At 41.2% G+C, this 22090-nt stretch overlaps 1 protein-coding gene across 1 annotated transcript; it reads left to right on the top strand.

The window, feature by feature from the left end:
* The first annotated feature begins 11371 nt into the window (after positions 1-11371).
* Positions 11372-15016, top strand: LOC110605833 (probable LRR receptor-like serine/threonine-protein kinase At1g12460). The gene is made up of 3 exons (XM_021744488.2): positions 11372-12002; positions 12309-13389; positions 14465-15016. The coding sequence occupies exons 1-3, from the start codon at positions 11551-11553 to the stop codon at positions 14756-14758; spliced, it is 1827 nt and encodes a 608-aa protein (XP_021600180.1). The 5' UTR covers positions 11372-11550; the 3' UTR covers positions 14759-15016.
* The last annotated feature ends 7074 nt before the right edge of the window (positions 15017-22090 follow it).

Genomic DNA, 22090 nt, shown 5'->3' with positions numbered 1-22090 from the left:
GGTTGATGGTATAGTTTATGTAATAGATTAGTGGTGGACATGTAATGTATTGTGGATTAGTATTGTGCTTGGCCCTAATGTTAGTTGTTATCCCTTTTGTACATGATCTTTATGTAAATGTTTTTATTAATGACATATGCTGAACCAAGCTTGATATATGAGATGTTGACCTTACTAGAGCATTTGATGAGGGCTCTAGTATGGGGTTTTATGTATTCAGAATATGATGTATGTACAGGTCAAGCTTGGTAAAAGAAAAGTTTAAAATTTTTATGAAAATATATGATCATGTATGGGATTTTATCAGATACACAGGATGCATAGTAGGCTTGCTATGGGTTCCGGCGAGCTTAAGTCGATCTGAATCCTAGCGCCGGTAGCGGTTCGGTTTTCGAGTCGTTACAACTAGGGTTGCCCATTCTACGCCCCTGGCACAGTTGGATATGTAGAGGGTTACTGGTGACAAGTCCATCCGTGATGTGAATTGTTTGTGATGTGATGCATTTCATGAAAGTATATGTTTAATTAAATTGTTTCTACTGTTCTGCTCACTGGGCTTTTGTAGCTCACCCCTTTCCCCTAACCCCCAGGTTTGCAGGGTTAGAGATAGCAGGAAGTTAGCAAGGGTAATGGCTATGTCATGTAATAGAGTTGTAGTGGACATGTAATGTAATGTAAAGTAATGTAATGAGGATTAGTATTATGCTTGGCCCTAATGTTTATTGTTAATCCCTGTTGTACATGATCTTTATGTAAATGTTTTAATGATGAGATATGTTGAACCAGGCTTGACATATGAGATGTTGACCCACCTGGAGCATTTGATGAGAGCTCTAGTAAGGGGTTTTATGTATACAGTTATGATACATGCACAGGTCAAGCTTGGTATATAAAAAGTTTAAAATTTTTATGAAAATGTATGATCATGTATGGGATTTTATCAGATGTACAAGAAGTATGTTAGGCTTGCTACGGGTTTCGGCGACCTTAAGTTGATATGAATCCTAGCGCCGGTAGCAGTCCGGCTTCTGGGTCGTTACAGAGTGGTATCAGAGCTCTAGGTTCATATGGTCAGACCTAGAGAGTGTTGGGCTCATAGATATCATAGAAGGGCAAGCACAATAGGAAAAATCATGTCCACTAGGATAGGATATAGAGTCCTGTCTTGATGATGATGTGAAATGCCATGATTATATGTATGTGCATTAATGATATGCTATGTATGATGCGGTTCATGTGTTTCCACATGAACCATATGATGCTAATGTTTTGTGTGATGTTTTTCAGAAGCAGGATGCGAGGCTCACGTCGATCAGCTAGATTGACAGGAGCTCCACCTGAGAATGAGGGCATGGATGCCTATCCCCCTGCTCTGCTAAGGGCAAGGTCTTATAGAACAAGTAGAGAAGGAACATCAAGGGACCCTAGAAGGTCTTTTGATGTAAACCGGAGGAGATCAGTTCATGGTGGAATGTCAGCTGATGTGAGGGAATCAGAGGAGGATGAACAGAGAAGAGATAGTAGTCTGGACATGAGTATGTCAGGAGAGGGTATGGGAGAGCCCCAAGGAGGCGCTCAGGCCTCGGGTTTTGTTCAGCCACCCCCGTACCAACCCTATCCATAGGGCCCAGGGTGTCCGATGGGGAGTACATCGGATTACTCCAGTTATAATCCATATCCTACCTTCATGCCCTATCCTCCCTTTTACCCACCATACCCACAGTACCCTATGTTTCCACCCTCACCCTTCTACCCAAATCTAGCAAACCCTAACCCAGGGAATGCTGCACCTCCTCCTCCACCAGCAGAACCTATAGTCCCTGATGTCCAAACACCCAAACCTAGCTCATCTGTGGGGAGCAAAGTAAAGATGACGGATTACTTAAAGCTGGATGCTCCCAAGTTCAAGACAGGTGATGATCCGTTTGAGTACCTCAAAATGGTAAAGATGATAACAGATGAGCTGGGAGCTAGTGATAATAGAGCCATTTTATAATACCCGGCTAGATCAGGCATCAGAATTTTGACCGTCCGGTGGAATTCTGGATGTCGGAGTTGTCAAGAAGAGGAGGAGAATAGTTTTCTAAAATGTTTTTAAGTGGTTTTAAAGTTTTTTATTGAGTTTTGGATTAAGTGTTGAAGAGAAAAGACTATGGGGACTTTTTCCATGTTCGGCCGCCGAAGGTAATGTTCGGCCGCCGAAAGTGCTATAGGTTCGGCTTCTGAAGGTCACGTTCGGCCCCCGAACGTTGCATGGTTTCGCATGCAGGTTTGGCAGCCAAAGGTGAGTCAGCCAGCCCTCTATTTCAGCGCCTCCAGTCGGTGAAATGGATAGATGTCAGTTCCTTTCACTTCCTGAGGTGAGGCCACATCTCCATGAGTCATTTGTTTGGTTTTATCAAAGTTGGTAAAGATTTAAAGAGTGTTTTTATGTGGTTTTGAGGTTTTGAGTTCAAAAGTAAAAGGTTTGAAGTTTGGAGAAGTTGAAGAAGTATTTCTCCATATCTTTCAGTTCAGATCGTCCAGCTTCTGGTTAGCAAGAGGTAAGTGAAGATTCTGAGCTTCTTTTGAGGATTTATAAAGGTTTTGTGGACGTTATGGGTAGAGATGCATGTTTAGGGTTTAAAGTATGTGTTTGATGTTTTGATGATGGCAGTGTGTTTATGTGTTATGTTTGTTGTTTTTGTTGGGGTTGTAAGTTAGTTTTGGACCCCTTTGTGCATATACTTGAGTATATGTGTGTAAGGAGTTGTGTTATGCATGTTTTGGGTGTTGGAATGGATTGAGGAGCTTGGTGGTGCCCGAAGCTGAGTTCTGGATGAACTCAGGTTCAGCAGCCGAAGGTGCATTCGGCCGCCGAACCCCTTGAGAGGTGGCTTTGGCTGCCACAGCTCACCCCCGAGAGTTTTGATGTTCAGCTCTGGAAGGGGGATTCGGCCGCCGAAGGTGCCGCCGAAGGTTGGAGACTTTCGTCTCTGGAGTGTGTTTAGTCCCCGAACCTTGCCCCCGAAAGGGTTCGGCAGCCGAAAGTAGAGATTCGGCCGCCGAAGGTGCTTGAGTTTCGGCTCTAGAGAGGACATTCGGCCGCCGAACCTGCCGCCGAAAGTGTTCTGCTCAGCCTTCTTTTGCATGCTTTATGTGTTTGTTCTAAGAGCTTTTTAAGGGGTTTTGGGATGTTGTTTAAGAGTTGTTTAGAGTGTGTTTGACACCTCATTCGAGTCCTTTGGTGTAGGATTGGACCCGAGAGATCGAGGGGGTCATCAGTGGTAGGTGTTGCAGAGTCAGTTCTGTTTTCTGCCAGAGGAGCAGAGGTGAGTGGAACTAACCTTAACTCTTTAACTTGCACAATGGAATGTTTTAGCATATCTCATGCATCATGATTATGCACTAGGTTGATTACATTAGTATCCACGAATATGTTGCATTGCATAGTTATTTATTGATGTGGGTGAATGCTGAATGATCCAATAGTCTCAGACAGGAAGTCCAGGAGCCTTTGACTACGCCCTGGCAGGTATAGTAAAGACCAGGAGCCTTTGACTACGCCCTGGCAGTTCTCGTAAAGACCAGGAGCCTTTGACTACGCCCTGGCAATGGTAAGTACAGAAGTGTTATATACACATATACATATATGACAGGAAGACCAGGTGCTCGATTCTACGCCCTGGCACAGAGTTACTGGGACTATGTGGTGACAGGTTTACTCTTGATGTGGATTGTCTGTGATGTGATGCATTCCATAAGATCATGTGATAATGACTTATTTTACTGTTCTACTCACTGGGCTATAGAGCTCATCCCACTCCCTTAACCCTAGTTTTGCAGGTTCAGAATAGCTGGGAAAGTCAGCAACAGCAGAGTGTGGATTAGAAGACTGCATGTGTAATAGCTTAGTGTGGACATGATGTAAATTAAAGAAAGATGTAAAGGCATGTAATAGCTAGTAAGTCAGTATGATATGGTTTAGAATGTGCTTTGCCTAGTGTGTGCTTTATCCCTTGTGTATGCATGTATCCTGTTTTCAGTTTCTTGATGAGAAATGAGTCAAGCCAGGCTTAATAGATGTTGTGTTGCGAAAACGCCAATGCAATTTAACTGTGAGGGAAGATAAGGTTTGATTCCTTTGACCCAAGACCAGACCGTGAGGGAAGACCGGGTTTGAGCCCCGTGACTCTACGGACAGAGTGACTGGTGTGAGCCCTGGAGGCTATTTCAGATTTGTGTATCTGATTATTTGTAAAGGTTAAGTCTGGTAGGTTTACATAAAAAGTTTAAAAGGCTAGTCGTCGAGTCGGATCATGTATGGGATTTTGTCATTTGTTTGGAGTTCAAGTTAGGCTTGCTATGGGTTCTGGCGGCCTTAAGCCGATCTGGATCCTAGCGCCGAGCAGTTTGGGCCGTTATAGAGAAATACCGGTTTCCGGGCTGGTACACATTCAAATGGCGGGGTTCACATTGAAATGTAAGAAAGCAAAGGAGTGGTTTAAGAATTATGTGGACCCAAGGTTGGATAGCCTATCCTGGGAAGAGTTTGCCAACGAGTTTGCTGGAAGGGCTTTTCCTGGCAGTTCAAGAGAACTGAAGGTTATTGAGTTTGAGCAGCTGAGACAAATAGAGGACATGAGTGTCGATTAGTACACAGATAAATTCCTGGAGTTGCTGCAGTATGTGGGTCAGGCATATGACACAGATCAAAAGAAAGCTAGGAGGTATACCATGAGGCTCCATCCTAGGTATTCCTCCCTAATCCTAGCAGCAGAGAGAGAGAGCTTCCACGCCATAGTGGATGCAGCCAGAAAAATGGAGGCTAGTGCCATTATTCAGAGGACAGTAAAGCAGCAGGTGGCACAGTCCTCGGGTTCTAAGACCCCAAGCATAGGAAAGTTTGATCTCTCTTCTCCCAATGCAGCAGCCTCAAGAAGCAAGAAGTGGAGCAGATCCAAATAGAGGAAAGTTTGATCGCTCTTCTCCCAATGCAGCAGCCTCAAGAAGCAAAAAGTTGGGCAGGAGGCTAACACGTCAAACACCATGGTGTCAAGTAATCTCATCATTGGATGTTCTGATGTGTATGCTTTAATAGACCCTGGTGCTTCTCATTCTTTTGTTGCTCCGAGAGCCGTAGAGATGTTGGGTTTGATAGTCTCTGGGTTAGAGTGTCCCCTTTGGGTCAGTGGACCCAAGTGTGATCCATCAGTGGCAAAGTCAGTCTGCCGGTATAGCCTAGTGTTTGTTGAGAGTAGATGCCTTCCAGCCGACCTTGTGGTTCTAGACTTGACAGATTTTGATGTCATTCTAGGGATGGATTGGCTATCTGCTCATGGTGCTATCTTGGACTGTAGAGACAAGGTAGTCAGGTTCAGAGTACAGGATGGGTCAAAGGTTGTCTTCAGGGGAGACAGGAGGGGTACACCTAGAGGTTTGATATCAGCCCTACAGGCTCGTAGGTTGCTCAGGAGAGGTTGTCAGGGGTTTCTAGCTCATGTGAGAGAGCTTGATAGTCAGGTCAGGGAGCCCGCCTTAGTACCTGTAGTCAGAGAGTTTCTAGATGTCTTCCCAGACGAGCTTCCAGGACTACCACCTGCTAGGGAGATAGAGTTCGAAATAGAAGTGATGCCTGGAACCAGACCGATCTCTATCCCTCCCTACAGGATGGCACCTGCAGAGTTGAAAGAGTTGAAAGATCAGCTGCAAGAGTTGGTAGATAAGGGTTTCATCCGACTGAGTACCTCACCTTGGGGTGCTCCAGTACTATTTGTAAAGAAGAAGGATGGATCCCTAAGACTTTATATCGACTACAGACAGTTGAACAAAGTCACTACCAAGAACAAGTATCCTCTACCCAGGATCGACGATCTATTTGACCAGCTAGCAGGAGCAGGTTGTTTTTCCAAGATAGATATGAGATCTGGGTACCACCAGCTAAGAATCAGAGAGGAAGATATGCTGAAGACGGCGTTCAGGACTAGATATGGGCATTACGAGTTCCTAGTGGGTTCGGGCTGACAAATGCCCTTGCAGCATTCATGGACCTCATGAACAGAGTTTTTAGCCAGTTTCTAGATCACTTTGTTATTGTCTTCATTGACGATATCTTAGTGTATTCCAGGAATGCAGAGGAGCATGCCCATCATCTGAGGACAGTGTTGCAGACCCTGAGAGAACACGACTTGTATGCCAAGTTCTCTAAGTGTGAATTCTGGTTGAGGAGCATTTCTTTCTTGGGGCATGTGGTGTCAGAAATAGGAATTGAGGTAGACCTTAAGAAAGTAGAAGCTGTAGCTAACTGACCTAGATCCACTACAGTGACAGAGATAAAAAGTTTTTTTAGGTTTGACAGGTTACTACAGGAGGTTCGTTCAGGACTTCTCTAGAATTGCAGCTCCTATGACCAGGCTGACCAAAAAGAATCAGAGGTTTGTTTGGTCATAACAGTGTGAGGAAAGCTTTGAAAAGCTGAAGAGGAGGTTGATGTCAGCACCGGTGTTAGCTCTGCCTACCAGTAATGAAGACTTCACGGTGTTTTGTGATGCATCCCGAGTGGGACTAGGTTGTGTGTTGATGCATAATGAAAGGGTGATTGCTTATGCTTCTAGACAGTTGAAGAAGCATGAGTTGAATTATCCTACACACAATCTAGGGATGGCAGCCGTGATCTTTACACTCAAGATGTGGAGGCATTACCTTTATGGGGTAAGATGTGAGATCTTCACAGATCATAAAAGTCTGCAGTACATCTTGAGTCAGAAGAAATTGAACCTAAGGCAGAGAAGATGGGTAGAACTACTTAGTAACTATGATTGCAAGATCCAGTACCATCCGGGTAAGACAAATGTTGTGGCAGATGCCCTAAGCCGGAAATCACTTGGCAGTCTATCCCATGTTACAACAAAGAGAAGACCGGTGGTGAGGGAATTATATAAGCTCATTGATGAAGGGCTGCAGTTGGAGTTGTCTGGTACAGGTGCTTTGATATCTCAGATGAGAGTGACACCCGTGTTTCTGGAGCAGGTGGCTCAGAAACAGCATGAGAACCCAGAGTTTGTGAAGATCGCCAGAGTAGTTCAAGCAGGCAAGAATGATGAGTTCAGATTTGAAGATAAAGGGATCCTCCGTTACGGGAACAGGTTATGTGTACCAGATGACGTGAGTCTGAAGGGAGACATTATGAGGGAAGTTCATAATGCCAGGTACAGTGTTCACCCTGGAGCCAACAAAATGTACCAGGATCTGAAAAGAGTTTATTGGTGGCCAGCTATGAAGAGAAAAGTGGCACAGTTCATGTCCGCCTGAGAAGTATGTCAGAGGGTGAAGCTGGAACATCAGAAGCCAGCTGGTATGCTCAACCCACTGCCGATTCCAAAGTGGAAATGGGAGAATGTGGCTATGGATTTCGTGGTGGGGTTACTGGCAATGTCCAATAGACTAGACTCCATATGGGTGATTGTGGATAGACTGACCAAATCTGCTCACTTCATCCCTGTCAAGAGTGGCTATTCTGTGGACAAATTGGCACAAGTGTATGTGGAAGAGATTGTCAGGCTGCATGGGGCTCCTGTCTCGATAGTGTCAAATAGGAGACTCCAATTCACCTCTAGGTTTTGGCGGAGTCTGCAGAATGCTATGGGCATAAGGTTGGACTTTAGCACTGCCTTCCATCCACAGACCGATGGACAGTCAGAGAGGACCATCCATACTATAGAAGATATGCTCAGAATGTGTGTGCTAGATTTTGGCGGTTCTTGGAGGCAGCATCTATCCTTGGTGGAGTTTGCCTACAATAACAGCTATCATGCTAGCATAGGGATGGCTTCTTATGAAGCTCTTTATGGGAGGAAGTGCAGGCCACCTGTTTGCTGGGAAGAAGTGGGAGAAAGGGCCTTAGCAGGGCCTGAGCTAGTAGAGATCACCAGCAGGGTAGTGCCCATTATCAGAGAAAGGATCAGAACTGCTGTGAGCCGGCAGAAAAGCTATGCAGATGTCCGCAGGAAGCATGTGGAGTTTCAGGAGGGAGATATGGTGTTGCTCAAGGTGTCTCCTATGAAAGGGGTGATTCGTTTTGGGAAGAAAGGTAAGCTAGCTCCACGGTACATCGGACCCTTTGAAATCTTGCATAAGATTGAGAATGTATCGTACAAGTTGGACTTACCTGCTTCCATGGAGAGAATCCATCCGGTTTTTCATGTTTCCATGTTACGGAAGTTCGTGTCAAATCTGGGCAAGGTTCTCAATAAGCCTGATGTGGAGATCCTAGGAGATCTCACTTATGTTGAGCAGCCAGTGCGGATCATAGACACGCAGATCAGAAAGCTGAGGAACAAGGAAATCCCGATGGTGAAAGTCCTTTGGAATCACCATAATGTAGAAGAATGTACCTGGGAGACACGTGAGTCCATGCTCCAGCAATACCCTTATCTCTTCTAAAGTTAGTGTTTTATGTTTTTATGTGTGCTTCCTTATTGCTTATGTTTGTTTGTTAAACATTCGGGGATGAATGTTCTTAAAGGGGGAAGAATGTAATACCCGGCTAGACCCCGGCATCAGAATTCCTACCTTCCGGCAGAATCTCCGTTGGAATCCGGAATTTCTCAGATGTCGGAGCCTTCTAGAAGGGTAAAATAAGGTTTTCATAAAATGTTTTTAATGCTTTTATGGTTTTAATGAAGAAAGAAAATTGAGTTTTGAAAGAAAACACCATGGAGGAAGAGCCCAGGTTCGGCCGCCGAACCTCATGTTTGGCTGCCCAACATGGCTCTTTTGCGGGAGCACCTTTGGCCCCCAAAGGTGGTCTGGCCAGCCACCTATAAAGTGCCTCTTGTCCGAAAATGAGCGAGTTTTCTCTCTCTATTTTCGGGCATAGGTGAGATTTCGCCCTCCTTTGGTTGATTTTATGATTTCCTTCAAATCTTACAAGTTTTTGACAAGCTTTTATCTTGTTTTGAAGTTTTTAAGCTCAAAACCGAAGTTTTGAAACTTGGAGACCTCCGAAGACCCTTTCTCCTAACCTCCAAGTTTGTGTCACGCCTACCCTCGATCTTCAAGAGGTAAGTGTAGATCCATACCTTTGTTCATGTTTTGAATAAGTTTTAAGAAGGCGTTGAGGGTTTTGATGCATGTTTAGGCTAGTTGTAAAATATTAGGGTTTATGTTGGTTTATTGTTAAATGTATGAAAATGTGATGTTGTTTGTTGGGGTTTAGGCTAGTTTTATACCCCTTGTGCATGTTGGAGTGTGTTTGCATGCTGTGGGAAGTTGGAAGATAGGATTTGAGAGTTGTGAGGCTGAAATGCATGAGTTTGTGTCGGGTTCTACCTTTCTGGGGAGCCTAGGTTCGGCCGCCGAAGAAGGGTTCGACTGCTGAACCTGCTTGGGAGGCAGCCTTTTGGCCACCTAACTTGCCCCCGAAAACATGCACTTTCAGCTCTGGAGGGGAGTTTCGGCCGCCGAACCCGCCCCCAAAAGTCCCTGACTTTCGGATCTGTGGAGGACCTTCGGCCGCCGAACCTGCCTCCGAAGGACCCTAACTTTCGGATCTGTAGGGACCTTCGGCCGCCGAACCTGCCACCGAAAGTCCCCTGTTCAGCCTTTCCTTGCTTGTTTTGCATATTTTATGGTGTTTTAGGGGGGTTTTGGGGAGATGTTTAGTGTCATGTTAGAGTTTGTTTAGTCCCTCATTTGAGTCCACCTGTGTAGGATCGGACCCGAGGAACTGAGGAGACCAGCAGTGAGTTAGTTGTTCCAGTGTCAGCCAGAGGTGAGTAGAACAAAACTACTTATTATTATATTTTTATTTAAAGTAATTAAACTTTTGAGCATGTTCATGTATCACGATTGCCATGTTTATAAGTTGTTGCATTAGAATTCACAAATATGATGCATTGCATAATTTGCTGTTGATGTGGATGGATATTGGATGACCCACTAGCCCTCAAGCAGGTTATGATATGATACGGATATGGAAGACCAGGGCTACCCATTCTACGCGTCCTGGCACTATGTAAGGGAAAGACCAAGGTTGCCCATTCTACGCCCCTGGCATAGTTGGATATGTTATGATATGTTATATGTAAGGGAAAGACCAGGGTTGCCCATTCTACGCCCCTGGCACAATTGGATATGTAGAGGGTTACTGGTGACAAGTCCATCCGTGATGTGAATTGTTTGTGATGTGATGCATTTCAAGAAAGTATATGTTTAATTAATTTGTTTCTACTGTTATGCTCACTGGGCTTTTGTAGCTCACACCTTTCCCCTAACCCCCAGGTTTGCAGGGTTAGAGATAGCAGGAAGTCAGCAATGGTAATGGCTATGTCATGTAATAGAGTTGTAGTGGACATGTAATGTAATGTAATGAGGATTAGTATTGTGCTTGACCCTAATGTTTATTGTTAATCCCTGTTGTACATAATCTTTATATAAATGTTTTAATGATGAGGTATGTTGAACCAGGCTTGACATATGAAATGTTGACCTAACTGGAGCATTTGATGAGGGTTCCAGTAAGGGGTTTTATGTATACAGTTATGATACATGCACAGGTCAAACTTGGTATATGAAAAGTTTAAAATTTTTATGAAAATTTTAAAATTTTTATGAAAATGTATGATCATGTATGATATTTTATCAGATGTACAGGAAGTATGTTAGGCTTGCTACGGGTTCCGGCGACCTTAAGTCGATCTGAATCCTAGCGCCGGTAGCGGTCCAGCTTCCGAGTCGTTACAGGGTGAGTTTTAGTGATAAATCAGATGTTTAAGATGCCCGAATTTTTTTTTCTTTGAGCTGGACCGCACTTTTCACTTATCATATGATCATGTCTTGTGGTGATAGTTCATAATTTAGTTTGAGATTGAGCGATTGTTATATAGTATCGTAATATTATGAATTTAAAAAAATTATTATTATCGAATAAACGTATATATAAATATATATATATACCCATTTCAAAATAAATAAATAAATATATATTGGAGTAAGGGCTTAGTGTATTTATCCTTTTAAATTAAATTTTAATTTTTTTTTAACCGATAATCCCTACCTCTTAATTTAGTGATAAGCGAAATGATATGAGGTGGATATTTTTTACTCCAATATAGCATGAATAAATTTAAAATTAATACAATTTTTTTCTAAAAAGCCAAATGGAGTACTTAATAAAACATAATAATAACTATTATTATTGAATAAAATATTTAAACAAATTTTAATTTAAATTGCAGAAATACAAGATCAAATATATTCTATTAGGCCAAAAGTAAAACATAGATAATATATACATAATTGATCAACGGTTGAAATAGTGGGAATTCATAATAGCTTGCTGAGACCTCCCACACTACAGTATTATTTCCTTAATTTATTACACTTAACCATCCAAACCAAACCACTCTCACCTGTCTTCAATTTCCCTATCAGAATCAGAAGTGGGAAAACCAGAAATCTGAAACAGAGATCAAACCATCTTCGTTTCGAGTTAAGCTTTAGCTTGTCTCACTGGTCCTTAACTCCTTCCTCTGAAGCTCGAACCCACATTAACAGCTCCTCCGCCAAGCCATGGCTGCTGCCTTAGAGTGCTGGTCGAGCAGAGCCAGCACCGATGAGGACATGGTAGAGCAAGTCCTGATGCGAACCCAAGATAGATCAGAAACCACTTTACAACCTGAAATTTCATCTTCTTCGTCTTCAAATCTTCCAATCAAAGACCCATCATCTTCCATTATGCAGAAACGGTTTCAGAGACTGAGTCGAAACGTGTCGGAGGCGATTGCTTCGCTTAAGAACTCACTGAATCTTGACTCGGCCCGTGACCCGCAAGTACAGGTTCTGCAGCAGCAGCAGGAGCAAGCATCCCAGCAATTTAGTAATAATGGCACTAAGATTGAGAGTTGCAGGAAAGTAGTGTGGGCTAATGTTGTAAGGAACCTGACGCAGCTGTACCCAGGTAGCCAGTTGCCGGAGAAGCTAGTGTCCAATATTAGGAAGCATTACGATTCTTTGCCTCTCAGGTTTGCTGCTTACGGCTTAGTGAAGGATTCCATCCTTTTGTTTATATTTTGGTTCTGTTTTCTTGCAGTGCAGGAAAAACAGAAGATATGTATAGGAATTCACTCCATGTTACTATATTAATCGTTGATTTCTAATCTCTCAAGTTCTTCTTCTTCTTCATCTTTTCTTCTTTTTTTTTTTTTTGAAAAAAAAAAATTCATCCTCTAGAGATTCTTTCTTTAAAAAATAAATCGAAATTGCTTTCAGAGCTTTTGGGTTTCTCGTCTTTAGTAATTTGTAGTTTCTTTCTTCTGGTATTTCTACAGCTATGCACAGGCAGGATTTGATATGAAAGATGTGTTTCTACACATAAAGCTGATAGAGCAGGCATCGGTGGATGAGCAACCAGCAATAATGATACAGGAAGTATCTGATGATGAGGTACAAGGTTCTGTTTTCAAGCTTACATTTGCTTGTAACTCTTCGATTTCGTGGCCGGTAATGTCTGGTGCATTAGATAGCACATCCATTTGCTGCAAGAAGATTCAGATCTTTGAAAAGAAGGGGTTTACTCTTGGGGTGGTTCTTCTTTTAGTTCAAGCTGGGCAAGAGAAATCATTCAAAACCCGGATCGAAAGTGCTTTAAAATCTGCTATAAAGAAGCCCAAACCTACTGCAGTGAAGCTTCCATTTGGGCTCTGTGGCTGCCAAGAAGAGAATACTAGAGGGAGAGATTTTGGTGAAATTGAGGAGGATTCGAGTGAACAAAATTACAAGAACAGCGCTGAGAATTTAAGTGCGAAGATTCAGCTTGAGATGCCTTTACCTACTTCATCGCTTGTTGTATCAGTTGACGAATGGCAAACAATTCAGTTGGGTGGAGACGAGATTGGGAAATGGCTTTTGAACTCTGACAATCTTGAGTTAATTGATCAGATTGGACCTAATTCTTTTAAGGGAGTTTACAAGGGGAAAAGGGTTGGAATTGAGAAGCTCAAAGGATGTGACAAAGGGAGTTCTTATGAATTTGAACTCCGGAAGGACCTGCTGGAGCTAATGACTTGTGGACATAAAAATATCCTGCAATTTTACGGTGTTTGTGTTGATGAAAATCATGGTTTATGCGTGGCAACCAAGTTGATGGAAGGTGGTTCTGTTAATGACTTAATGCTGAAGAACAAGAAGCTTCAGATGAAGGAGATTATAAGGATTGCTATAGACGTAGCTGAAGGGATCAAGTTCATGAATGATCATGGTGTTGCATACAGAGACCTTAACACACAAAGGATTCTATTAGACCGACATGGTAATGCGTGCCTTGGGGACATGGGTATAGTCACTGCTTGCAAGAGTATGGGCGAAGCAATGGAATATGAAACAGATGGTTACCGTTGGCTAGCCCCGGAGGTCAGTAGTATATCCCTTTGTCAGGATTCTCAAATTAATATTGTCAAAAGATGTAGGTGGTTAATTCATTACCATATGATTTCTGGAAATTTTTCTCAACTTCAAACTTGGAGTGCATTATGCATTGTCAGTCTACCTTAGTTCCCAAGGACATTGGAAGAGCTCAATTCTGTTTTGCATGCAAATAGGAAAATTGCATACTTTGCTTTTGTGCATTTGAACATGAAGTTAGCATTATACTTAAATTATATCATTTCTATGAATGGAAAAATCTAACTTTGCTCCTGTTCTCGCCGTGACATGGACTATGGTTGGAGATAATTTGGTATTTTTGTAGGGTATGATCATTATAGGTTAGAGGTTATAGATGTTGAATGATTTGTGTAACTGGATTTGGAGCTAATTATTTGGCTTCCTATTTAAACACTGTATTTATCTGTCACTATAAAAATATAATTTCTCATTCTCACCTCTAATCAAGTACTACAATTCCCTTTTCAGAAAAGGGGAAAAAAGGTACTACAATGTCAACTAGGATAAACAGAAATAATTCATAATAGAAACTCATTAGCGCATCCAAGGACTTTGTTTAGATTCAGTGTATGGGGATGCTATTTTCTGGATCATTAACCTTTTATTGAAGAGACTTTATACCAATTAGCAAACATAATTGCTTGAGCATGCGGAACATGTTTTCATAATTGGTTTAACTTTATATTTTAATATGGTTTTTGCCTTTGCATGAGCGCTCCTATGAATCAACTTGGCCGCTAAAACTTGTACTGGTGACACTTTACCTTACTGGAGGCCACTGAAAAGATCTTTTGAACTTTAAACATGATTGGAAGCCCTTTTCCACACCTAATTTGCAAGCCACCATGAGGGCACAACTTTTACTAATTCTTTTCACCTCTTACAACGCGCCAGCATGATGAGAAATATTCAGTTTGATACTTGATGTGATTCATCTTTAAAATAATTTTCAAGTTTTCCATAGTGATTGTAGGACCCATATATATGTAATTTCTGATGATTGATAATGCTGTTTTCCCCTTCTCTTTCTGGTCGAGACTAGATCATTGCTGGTGATCCAGAAAGTGTCACTGAGACATGGATGAGTAACGCATATAGTTTTGGGATGGTGATTTGGGAGATGGTGACAGGGGAGGCAGCCTACGCTGCATGTTCACCTGTGCAGGCAGCAGTTGGAATAGCTGCTTGTGGCCTGAGACCAGATATTCCTAAAGATTGTCCACAAATCTTGAAATCTCTGATGACCAAGTGCTGGGACAATAGCCCATCAAAGCGTCCTCAGTTCTCTGAAATCCTATCAATTTTATCGCGCTTCAGCAACAACAATACTAGGTAAAAGTTGAAGGTAGTTTGATTAATATAATTGAATTTTCTGTAAAAAAGATGCACCTTATCAATTAGGTGCTGTCATTTATAATGTAGTTTTTGGAAGGTCATATAGAAGAAATGAAAATAGGAATGTTCTTCCTTTTACCTTCAGAAAAAATGAAAGAGAGTGAGGAATGTGTCTTGATTGCTTTTGCTTTCTTTAGAATATTATCATGATGGCAATGTGAATTGTTGAAATAAAATATGATTCCATGTTGTGTTGTCATGAATGACTAAGGCATTTCATTATGGATACAAAAGGAAAGGTAGAAATGAAGAAAAACATAAATGAATCAAAGGGAAAAAAAGGATTATATATATATGGCCTACAAGTCTTGAGTGATACAAGGAATTTTGCGTCCTAAAGTTTCCTTTATGTTCATGTGGTGGCTATCTCAGGGACCCAAGGGTGGTCCCTCATGTTTTCCTGTCCTACAAGAGATGATCAGATGAGAATTATTTAGTGAGGTTCAAATCTAAAAGCCCTTTCTATATATATATATATGTATAACATATATTACTTTGATTTCAAGAAAATTTCAGTTCTCTTGCCCCAGACTGAGGAGATGTATGATGTGAGGGTTGACAACAGTAGGGCATGAATGGATATGATTTTAAATTTAAGACAGGTTTGAGTTTAATGATTAATATTTATGTCAGATTTGAGTTGCATTTGAATTTTATGTTTTAGATATTTATTATTTATGCAATTAGAAAAATGATTAATTAAAAAATATTTTTATTATTTTATTTATAAATTTAAAAAGTATTATTTTGTAAAAATCTTTAATTTTTTTATAGAATTATTGAATTTAGAATATAAATTATTACAACCTCCTAGAGAAAACAGAATTTGTAAAGGGATTAAGATAATAGTTAAATTATATATTTCTTCCAATTTATATCTAATTTACCCTTAATCAACATAAGGGAAGCCAACTCATGCAACATAAGCCATCTAGGTGCATTTATTGAACAAATTGCAAGGGAATGAACAAGAAGCTGATGCTGAGGAGTTGGAGCTCAATTAATCTCAAAATGGAGGTTCAGGGATCAGAAACACAGGAAATAAACAAAAATATTCATAAATGCAGCAAGGTTCTTTATCTCTATGTAGTTTCAATAAAGTTGAGAATATATTTTCTATTTCTATCAAGTCCGTTTATAAAATTTGACAAAATGTAAAGATAAATCCACAAGAAAATTTACAATAGAATGAGACATACTTCGAACAGTGGTAGAAAAAGAGTTAATATATCAACAGACATGATAAAGATATTTCACTTACACGACGAATGACAATTCGATCCTTGGCACATAAATTGGGGCACGTACAGAATGATAAGAGATACAAAAATAAATTCTAGGGGTGTAATTGAATCGAACCGAATTTTAATAAGTTTAAATCAAGCTCTATTTATGAGTTCGAACTCGATTCATAAAAAATTATTGAACTTGAGCTCAGTTCGAGGTCAATTTAAAATAGACTCGTGTATCACATTAACCAGTCAACTCGATTTCCACTCAAATGTCTCGAATTTGAACTCGATTATATTATAAATGAGTTCAATAAAATTCGAACTCATTTTAAATTAAACTTAAATATTTAAATTAAAAATAAAATTTAAACTATAAGGTCATTAAGAGTGATGTTGTTGAGACTAGATTGATGACATGGTCAGAATAGGACTGTATTGTGCTTGGTTATAACTTGCAAAGAAGAAATTGTGAGGTGGTAGTGAGTGCTCATGGTAGCCCCACTGACGCTCAAGTCAGTGTTTTAACGAGTAGAGAAAATGTAATGAATTACTGAGAGTTTTTATATTTTCGAATAGCGTACCTTTGTTTTTGTGATTTTTTTTCCTTTTATACTGTAAGAGGTAGAGATAAATATGATATTTTTCTGATAATCCAGTAGTAATGTGGCCGTCTGCTTACTACGGGATACCACCAGTGTAATACCCGGCTAAGCTCCGGCGTTGGAATTCCAACCTTCTGACGGAATCTCCGTTGGAATTCAGAATCTTGAGGTCGGAATCCCTTAGAAGGGTAAAAATTAAGGTTTTCCTGGAGATCATTTCTCCTCAACTCCAAGCTTGGGTCGCATCTACCTTAGATCTTCAAGAGGTAAGTGTAGATCCTTGCCTTTTCCTATGTTTCAAGTAAGTTTTAAAAAAGGTTAAGGGTTAAAAGTACATGAAATGGTTAGATCTAAAGTGTTAGGGTTTGTATTAGTTTTGATGATGAATGTCTGCTCTTATGAGTTTTTATTGTTGTTGGTTGGGGTTTAGCCTAGTTTTTATGCCCCTTTATGCATGATAAGTGAGTATGCATGTTTTGAAGAGTTGGGTGTGAGGATTTGGAGAGTTTTGGTGGCTGAGTGCATAAGGCAGAATCGGGTTCTGCCATTCTGGAGAACCCAGGTTCGGCCGCCGAACCTACCTGTGGAGGCAACCTTTGGCCGCCTAACCTGCCCCCGAAAGGATGGACTTTCGGATCTGTGAAGGGGTTAGGCCGCTGAACCTGCCGCCAAAAGTCCCCTACCCAACCTTCCTTTGCTTGTTTCCTATGCATGTTTTGTTATGTTTTAGGGGGTTTTGGGGAGTTGTTTAGAGTCTTGTTAGAGTTATGTTTGGTCCCTCACTTGAGTCCACCTGTATTGGATCGGACCTGAGAGACCGTAGAGGCCAGCAATGAGTCAGCTGCTACAGTTTTAGTCAAGCGTCAGCCAGATGTGAGTAGATTTGAACTAATCTCTTGTTTTAAAGTAATCAAACTTTTTGAGCATGTTCATGCATCACGAATGTCATGTTATGTAATAGGTTGTTTGCATTAAAATTCACGAATATGATGCATTGCATAATTTACTGTTGTTCTGGATGGATATTGGATGACCCACTAGCCCTTGAGCAGGTTATGTTATGATGGATACGGAAGATCAGGGCTGCCCATTCTACACGCCTGGCACTATGTAAGAGAAAGACCAAGGCTGCCCATTCTACGCCCCTGGCATTTATGGATATGTTATGTTTAAGCGAAAGTCCTAAGGAGCTCTGTCGAGAGCTGGGCACATTGGATTATGTAGAGGGTTACTGGTGACAAGTCCATCTTGTTGTGAATTGTTTGTGCTGTAACGCATTCCATATGAGCATATGTTTATTAAACATTTTTTATGTTCTGCTCACTAGGCTTTTGTAACTTGTTCCTTTCCCCTAACCCCAGGTTTGCAGGAGCGCAGATAGCTTGGGAGAGTCGGTATAGCTTTTGGTACAGTTTTAAGGTAATAGAATAGTTGTGGACATGTAATATCTTATGGATTAGAATTGTGCTTTGCCCAAATGATAGTTTTATAATCCCAGTTTACATGATCTTTATGTAAAAGTTTTATGTATATGTTATGTTGAACCAAGTTGAGGCATGTATGTTAACCATACTAGAGCATATGATGAGGGCTCTAGTATGGGTTTTATGTTTTCAGTTTATGATGCATGCACAGGTTAAGTTTGGTTTCATGAAATGTTTAAGTTGTTTTGTAAATGTATGATCATTGACTCGCGGTTGTCGAAGCCGGTAAAAAATAACCTTCCAGTTATCAACAATATTACTACTGCAGATAGTGGTAAAGGATCGAATCCACAGGGAATTGTAAACTTACCAACCTTCCTTATCAGGACCAAGAGAACGCACTGAGAACGAATAAACAGAAAGTAAATAAAATAAAAATGCATGTAAAGTAAAATGGGGGGTTTTGAGATTGATTTGATTTAACAACTACTGAAAGCAATTAAATAAGCAGAATATGAAAAATAAAATGAAATTCAATATGAGAAAGGTCTAGTTGAAGAGATGGATCCACCTTGGTTGTTTGGATTGATCATTGAAACTTATGTTCTTTAGGTTGATTTAATAGATTAGTTATGGAGATGGAAAACGCTTCTCACCACCATGTCTCTCCTTATGATTAAACCAATTAGGGAACATCCTCTAATTAATTACTAATTAACAAATTGCCAAGGAACGTCCTTGGACCTTAGGCATCAAACAATTGTTAATTGCATGAAGTAAGAGAGAGATCCAATCCTAACTACTCAAACGCATGAGATGTTGCTAGATCATACAATTCCTTAGTTGTTACACCAAGTGTTCTTATGTTTGAACAATTCAAGCAATTACGGACTTAAAATTATCCAAACTAACAATTAATTACCTTGCAATCAAGAATCAAGTGGCCAATTTGATCAAAACAACAAAGCAATTATAGAATTCAAGCATGAACTGTATGAATATTGAATAAACCAAAAGACAAACAATATGTGTTCAGATCTCACAATCCCTTAAACAACCTTAGTTTCAACCAATCTTCAACTAGAGCAAAAGGTTTCAGCCACTCATGGCTGAATCAAAAACCAAAAAATAAAGAAAGGAAGAAGAAGAGATGATATCAATTGCAATCCCGTAGGTGTGCCCAAGTGAGAGTGTAAAAGTTATGTGGAGGCTCCTTATGTGTCTTTTTATAGTTGAAAGTGCTGCCCTAGGTCATACTTGCTTCCTAATTAGTGAAGAGGCTGCCCAAAGTGCTGAAAAGGAAAGAATCGCGTTGCAAATTCTCTAGAAGGAAGGAGGCGCGCAGATCAGGCTTCAAAAGAGGAAAGATGTACGCGGATTGCAGAAGAGAAAGTGGAGCATAGTCATTAAATGTAGAAGGGAAAGTGAATATGTCCAGTCTTTCCTTTTTAGGTGGAGCCTTCGTTTGAATTTTGAATGCTGAATGCAGAAGAGGCAAGTGCATTTTCATGAGATCTTGCTGCCTAAATAGGAAGATATGACTGCTGTAGTGCATGCACATCTTTGAACAAGGAAAGAAAGATATGCGATTTGAATTTCAAATAATCTTCTGACTGAGCTTTCCTTATTCACTTTTACTTCTGCACTTCCCTTATTTGAAAACTTTCCTTTTTGGCACTTTCCATATTTGGCACTTTTTGGCAGTTTTAAGAGCATTTTCTCCAGATTGTCTCTTTACACCTAATATCTGCAAAATATGATTAAAACCACAAAATTAGGCAGAAATGGTGTAAATAAACATCAAGAACATAATGAGAAAGTGGACTAAAATGTGCTCTATCAATCATGTATGAGATTTTATCAGGTACACATGATGTATAGTAGGCTTGCTACGGATTCCGATGACCTTTAGTCGATCTAAATCCTAGCGCCGGTAGCGGTTCGGTTTCTGAGTCGTTACAGAGTGGTATCAGAGATCTAGGTTCATATGGTCGGACCTAAAGTGTTGGGCTCATAGAGTTTATAGAAGGGCAAGCACATTAGGAAAAATCATGTCCACTAGGATAGGATGTAGAGTGCTGTCTTGATGATGATATGTAATGCCATGACTATATGCATGTGCATTAATGATGTGTTATGTATATGATGTGGGTTCATGTGTATCCGCATGAACCATATGATGCTAATGTTTATGTGTTATATATTGTTTTTCATAAAACAGAATATGAGGCTCACGTCGATATGCACGATTGACAAGAGCTCCACCTGAGAATGAGGGTATGGATGCCCTTCCCCCTACTTTGCCAGTCAAGTAGAACTAGCAGGGGAGAAACATCAAGGGACCGTAGAAGGTCTTTTGATGTAAACAGGAGGAGAACAGATCCGGGTAGAATGTCTGCAGATGTGAGGAAAACAGTGGAGGATGATCAGAGGAGAGATGGAAGTTTGGGTGTGATTATGTCAGAAGAGGGTATGGGAGAATCACAAGGAGGCGCTCAGGCCTCGGGTTTTGCTTACCCACCACAGTACCAACCCTACTCACAGAGACCGAGGTATCCGATGGGAGGCATATTGGATTTCTCTAGCTACAACCCATATCTCTCATTCATGCCCTATCCTCCCTACTACCCTTCATATCCACCCTACCCGATGTTTTCACCCCCATCTTTTTATCAGAATCCAGCAAACCCTAACTCAGGGAATGCTACACCTCCTCCTCCCCCAGTAGAACCAGTGGTTCTTAAAGCCCAATCATCCAAACCCAACCCATCAGTTGGGAGCAAGTTGAAAATAACAGACTATTTGAAGTTGGATGCTCCCAAGTATAAAACAGGTGATGATCCATTTGAGTACCTCAAGATGGTGAAAATGATAACTGATGAGTTGGGAGCCAGTGACAGTAGAGCCATTCAGATGGCGGGGTTCACTTTGAAATGTAAGAAAGCGAAGGAATGGTTCAAGAACTATGTGGATCCAAGACTGGATAGCTTATCCCGGGAGCAGTTTGCAAATGAGTTTGCAGGATGGGCCTTTCCAGACAGTTCTAGGGAGTTGAAAGTAATAGAGTTTGAGCAGCTGCGACAAACTGAGGATATGAGTGTAGATGAGTACACAAATAAATTTCTGGAATTGCTGCAGTTTGTGGGGCAGGCATACGACACTGATAAGAAGAAAGCCAAGAGGTATACCATGAGACTCCACTCTAGATATTCCTCCTTGATCTTAGTAGCAGAGAGAGAGTTTCCACACTATTGTGGATGTAGCTAGAAAGATAGAGGCTAGTGCCATTATACAGGGAATAGTAAAGCAGCAGGTGGCACAGTCCTCGGGTTCCAAAATCTGGGTATAGAGAAAATTAATCTCTCCTCTTTGAGTGCAGTCGCCACAGAAGGTAAAAAGTGGACCAGGTCCACTAAGAAGCCCAAGAAGAACAAGTTCTGGAACCGGCTGAAGTCTGGTCTGGGAATAGGTGGTGGTTCAAGCTCTGGTTTGGATAGCTCCGGTTGTATGAGGTGCGGTAAGCCGTACAAAGGGGTTTGTCGGTTTGGGACTATAGCATGTTTTAGATGTGGACAGGAGGGGCACATGGCATGTGAGTGTCCCAATGCAGCTATGATGGCTCAATCCCAGCAGACAGCTTCTGGCAGTGTGGCCCAGCTAGCAGCTTTGGCCTCATCTTAGGGTAGAGGGCGAGGTCGAGGGAGAGGGGTAGCCTCTTCTTCCGCAGGTTCTCAAGGAGAAGGTCCATCAGCTCCAGCACGGATCTTCACCATGACACAGCAAGAGGCAAACACGTCAAACACAGTGGTGTTAGGTAAACTCACTATTGGGTGTTCTGATGTGTATGCGCTTATGGACCATGGTGCCTCTCATTCTTTTGTTTCTCTGAGAGCCATAGGCAGCTTGGGTTTGATAGCTTCTGGGTTAGAGTGTCCTCTTTGGATCAGTAGGCCCAAGTGTGATCCATCTGTGGCAGAGTCAGTCTGCCGGTTCAGTCTAGTTTTTGTTGAAGGTA

The sequence above is a fragment of the Manihot esculenta genome, chromosome 18 (genome assembly GCF_001659605.2).
Source record: "Manihot esculenta cultivar AM560-2 chromosome 18, M.esculenta_v8, whole genome shotgun sequence".
In the NCBI taxonomy this organism is placed as follows: Eukaryota; Viridiplantae; Streptophyta; class Magnoliopsida; order Malpighiales; family Euphorbiaceae; genus Manihot; species Manihot esculenta.
Note: the sequence above shows the minus strand (reverse complement) of the source record. Positions and strands in the feature narration are given on the sequence as shown.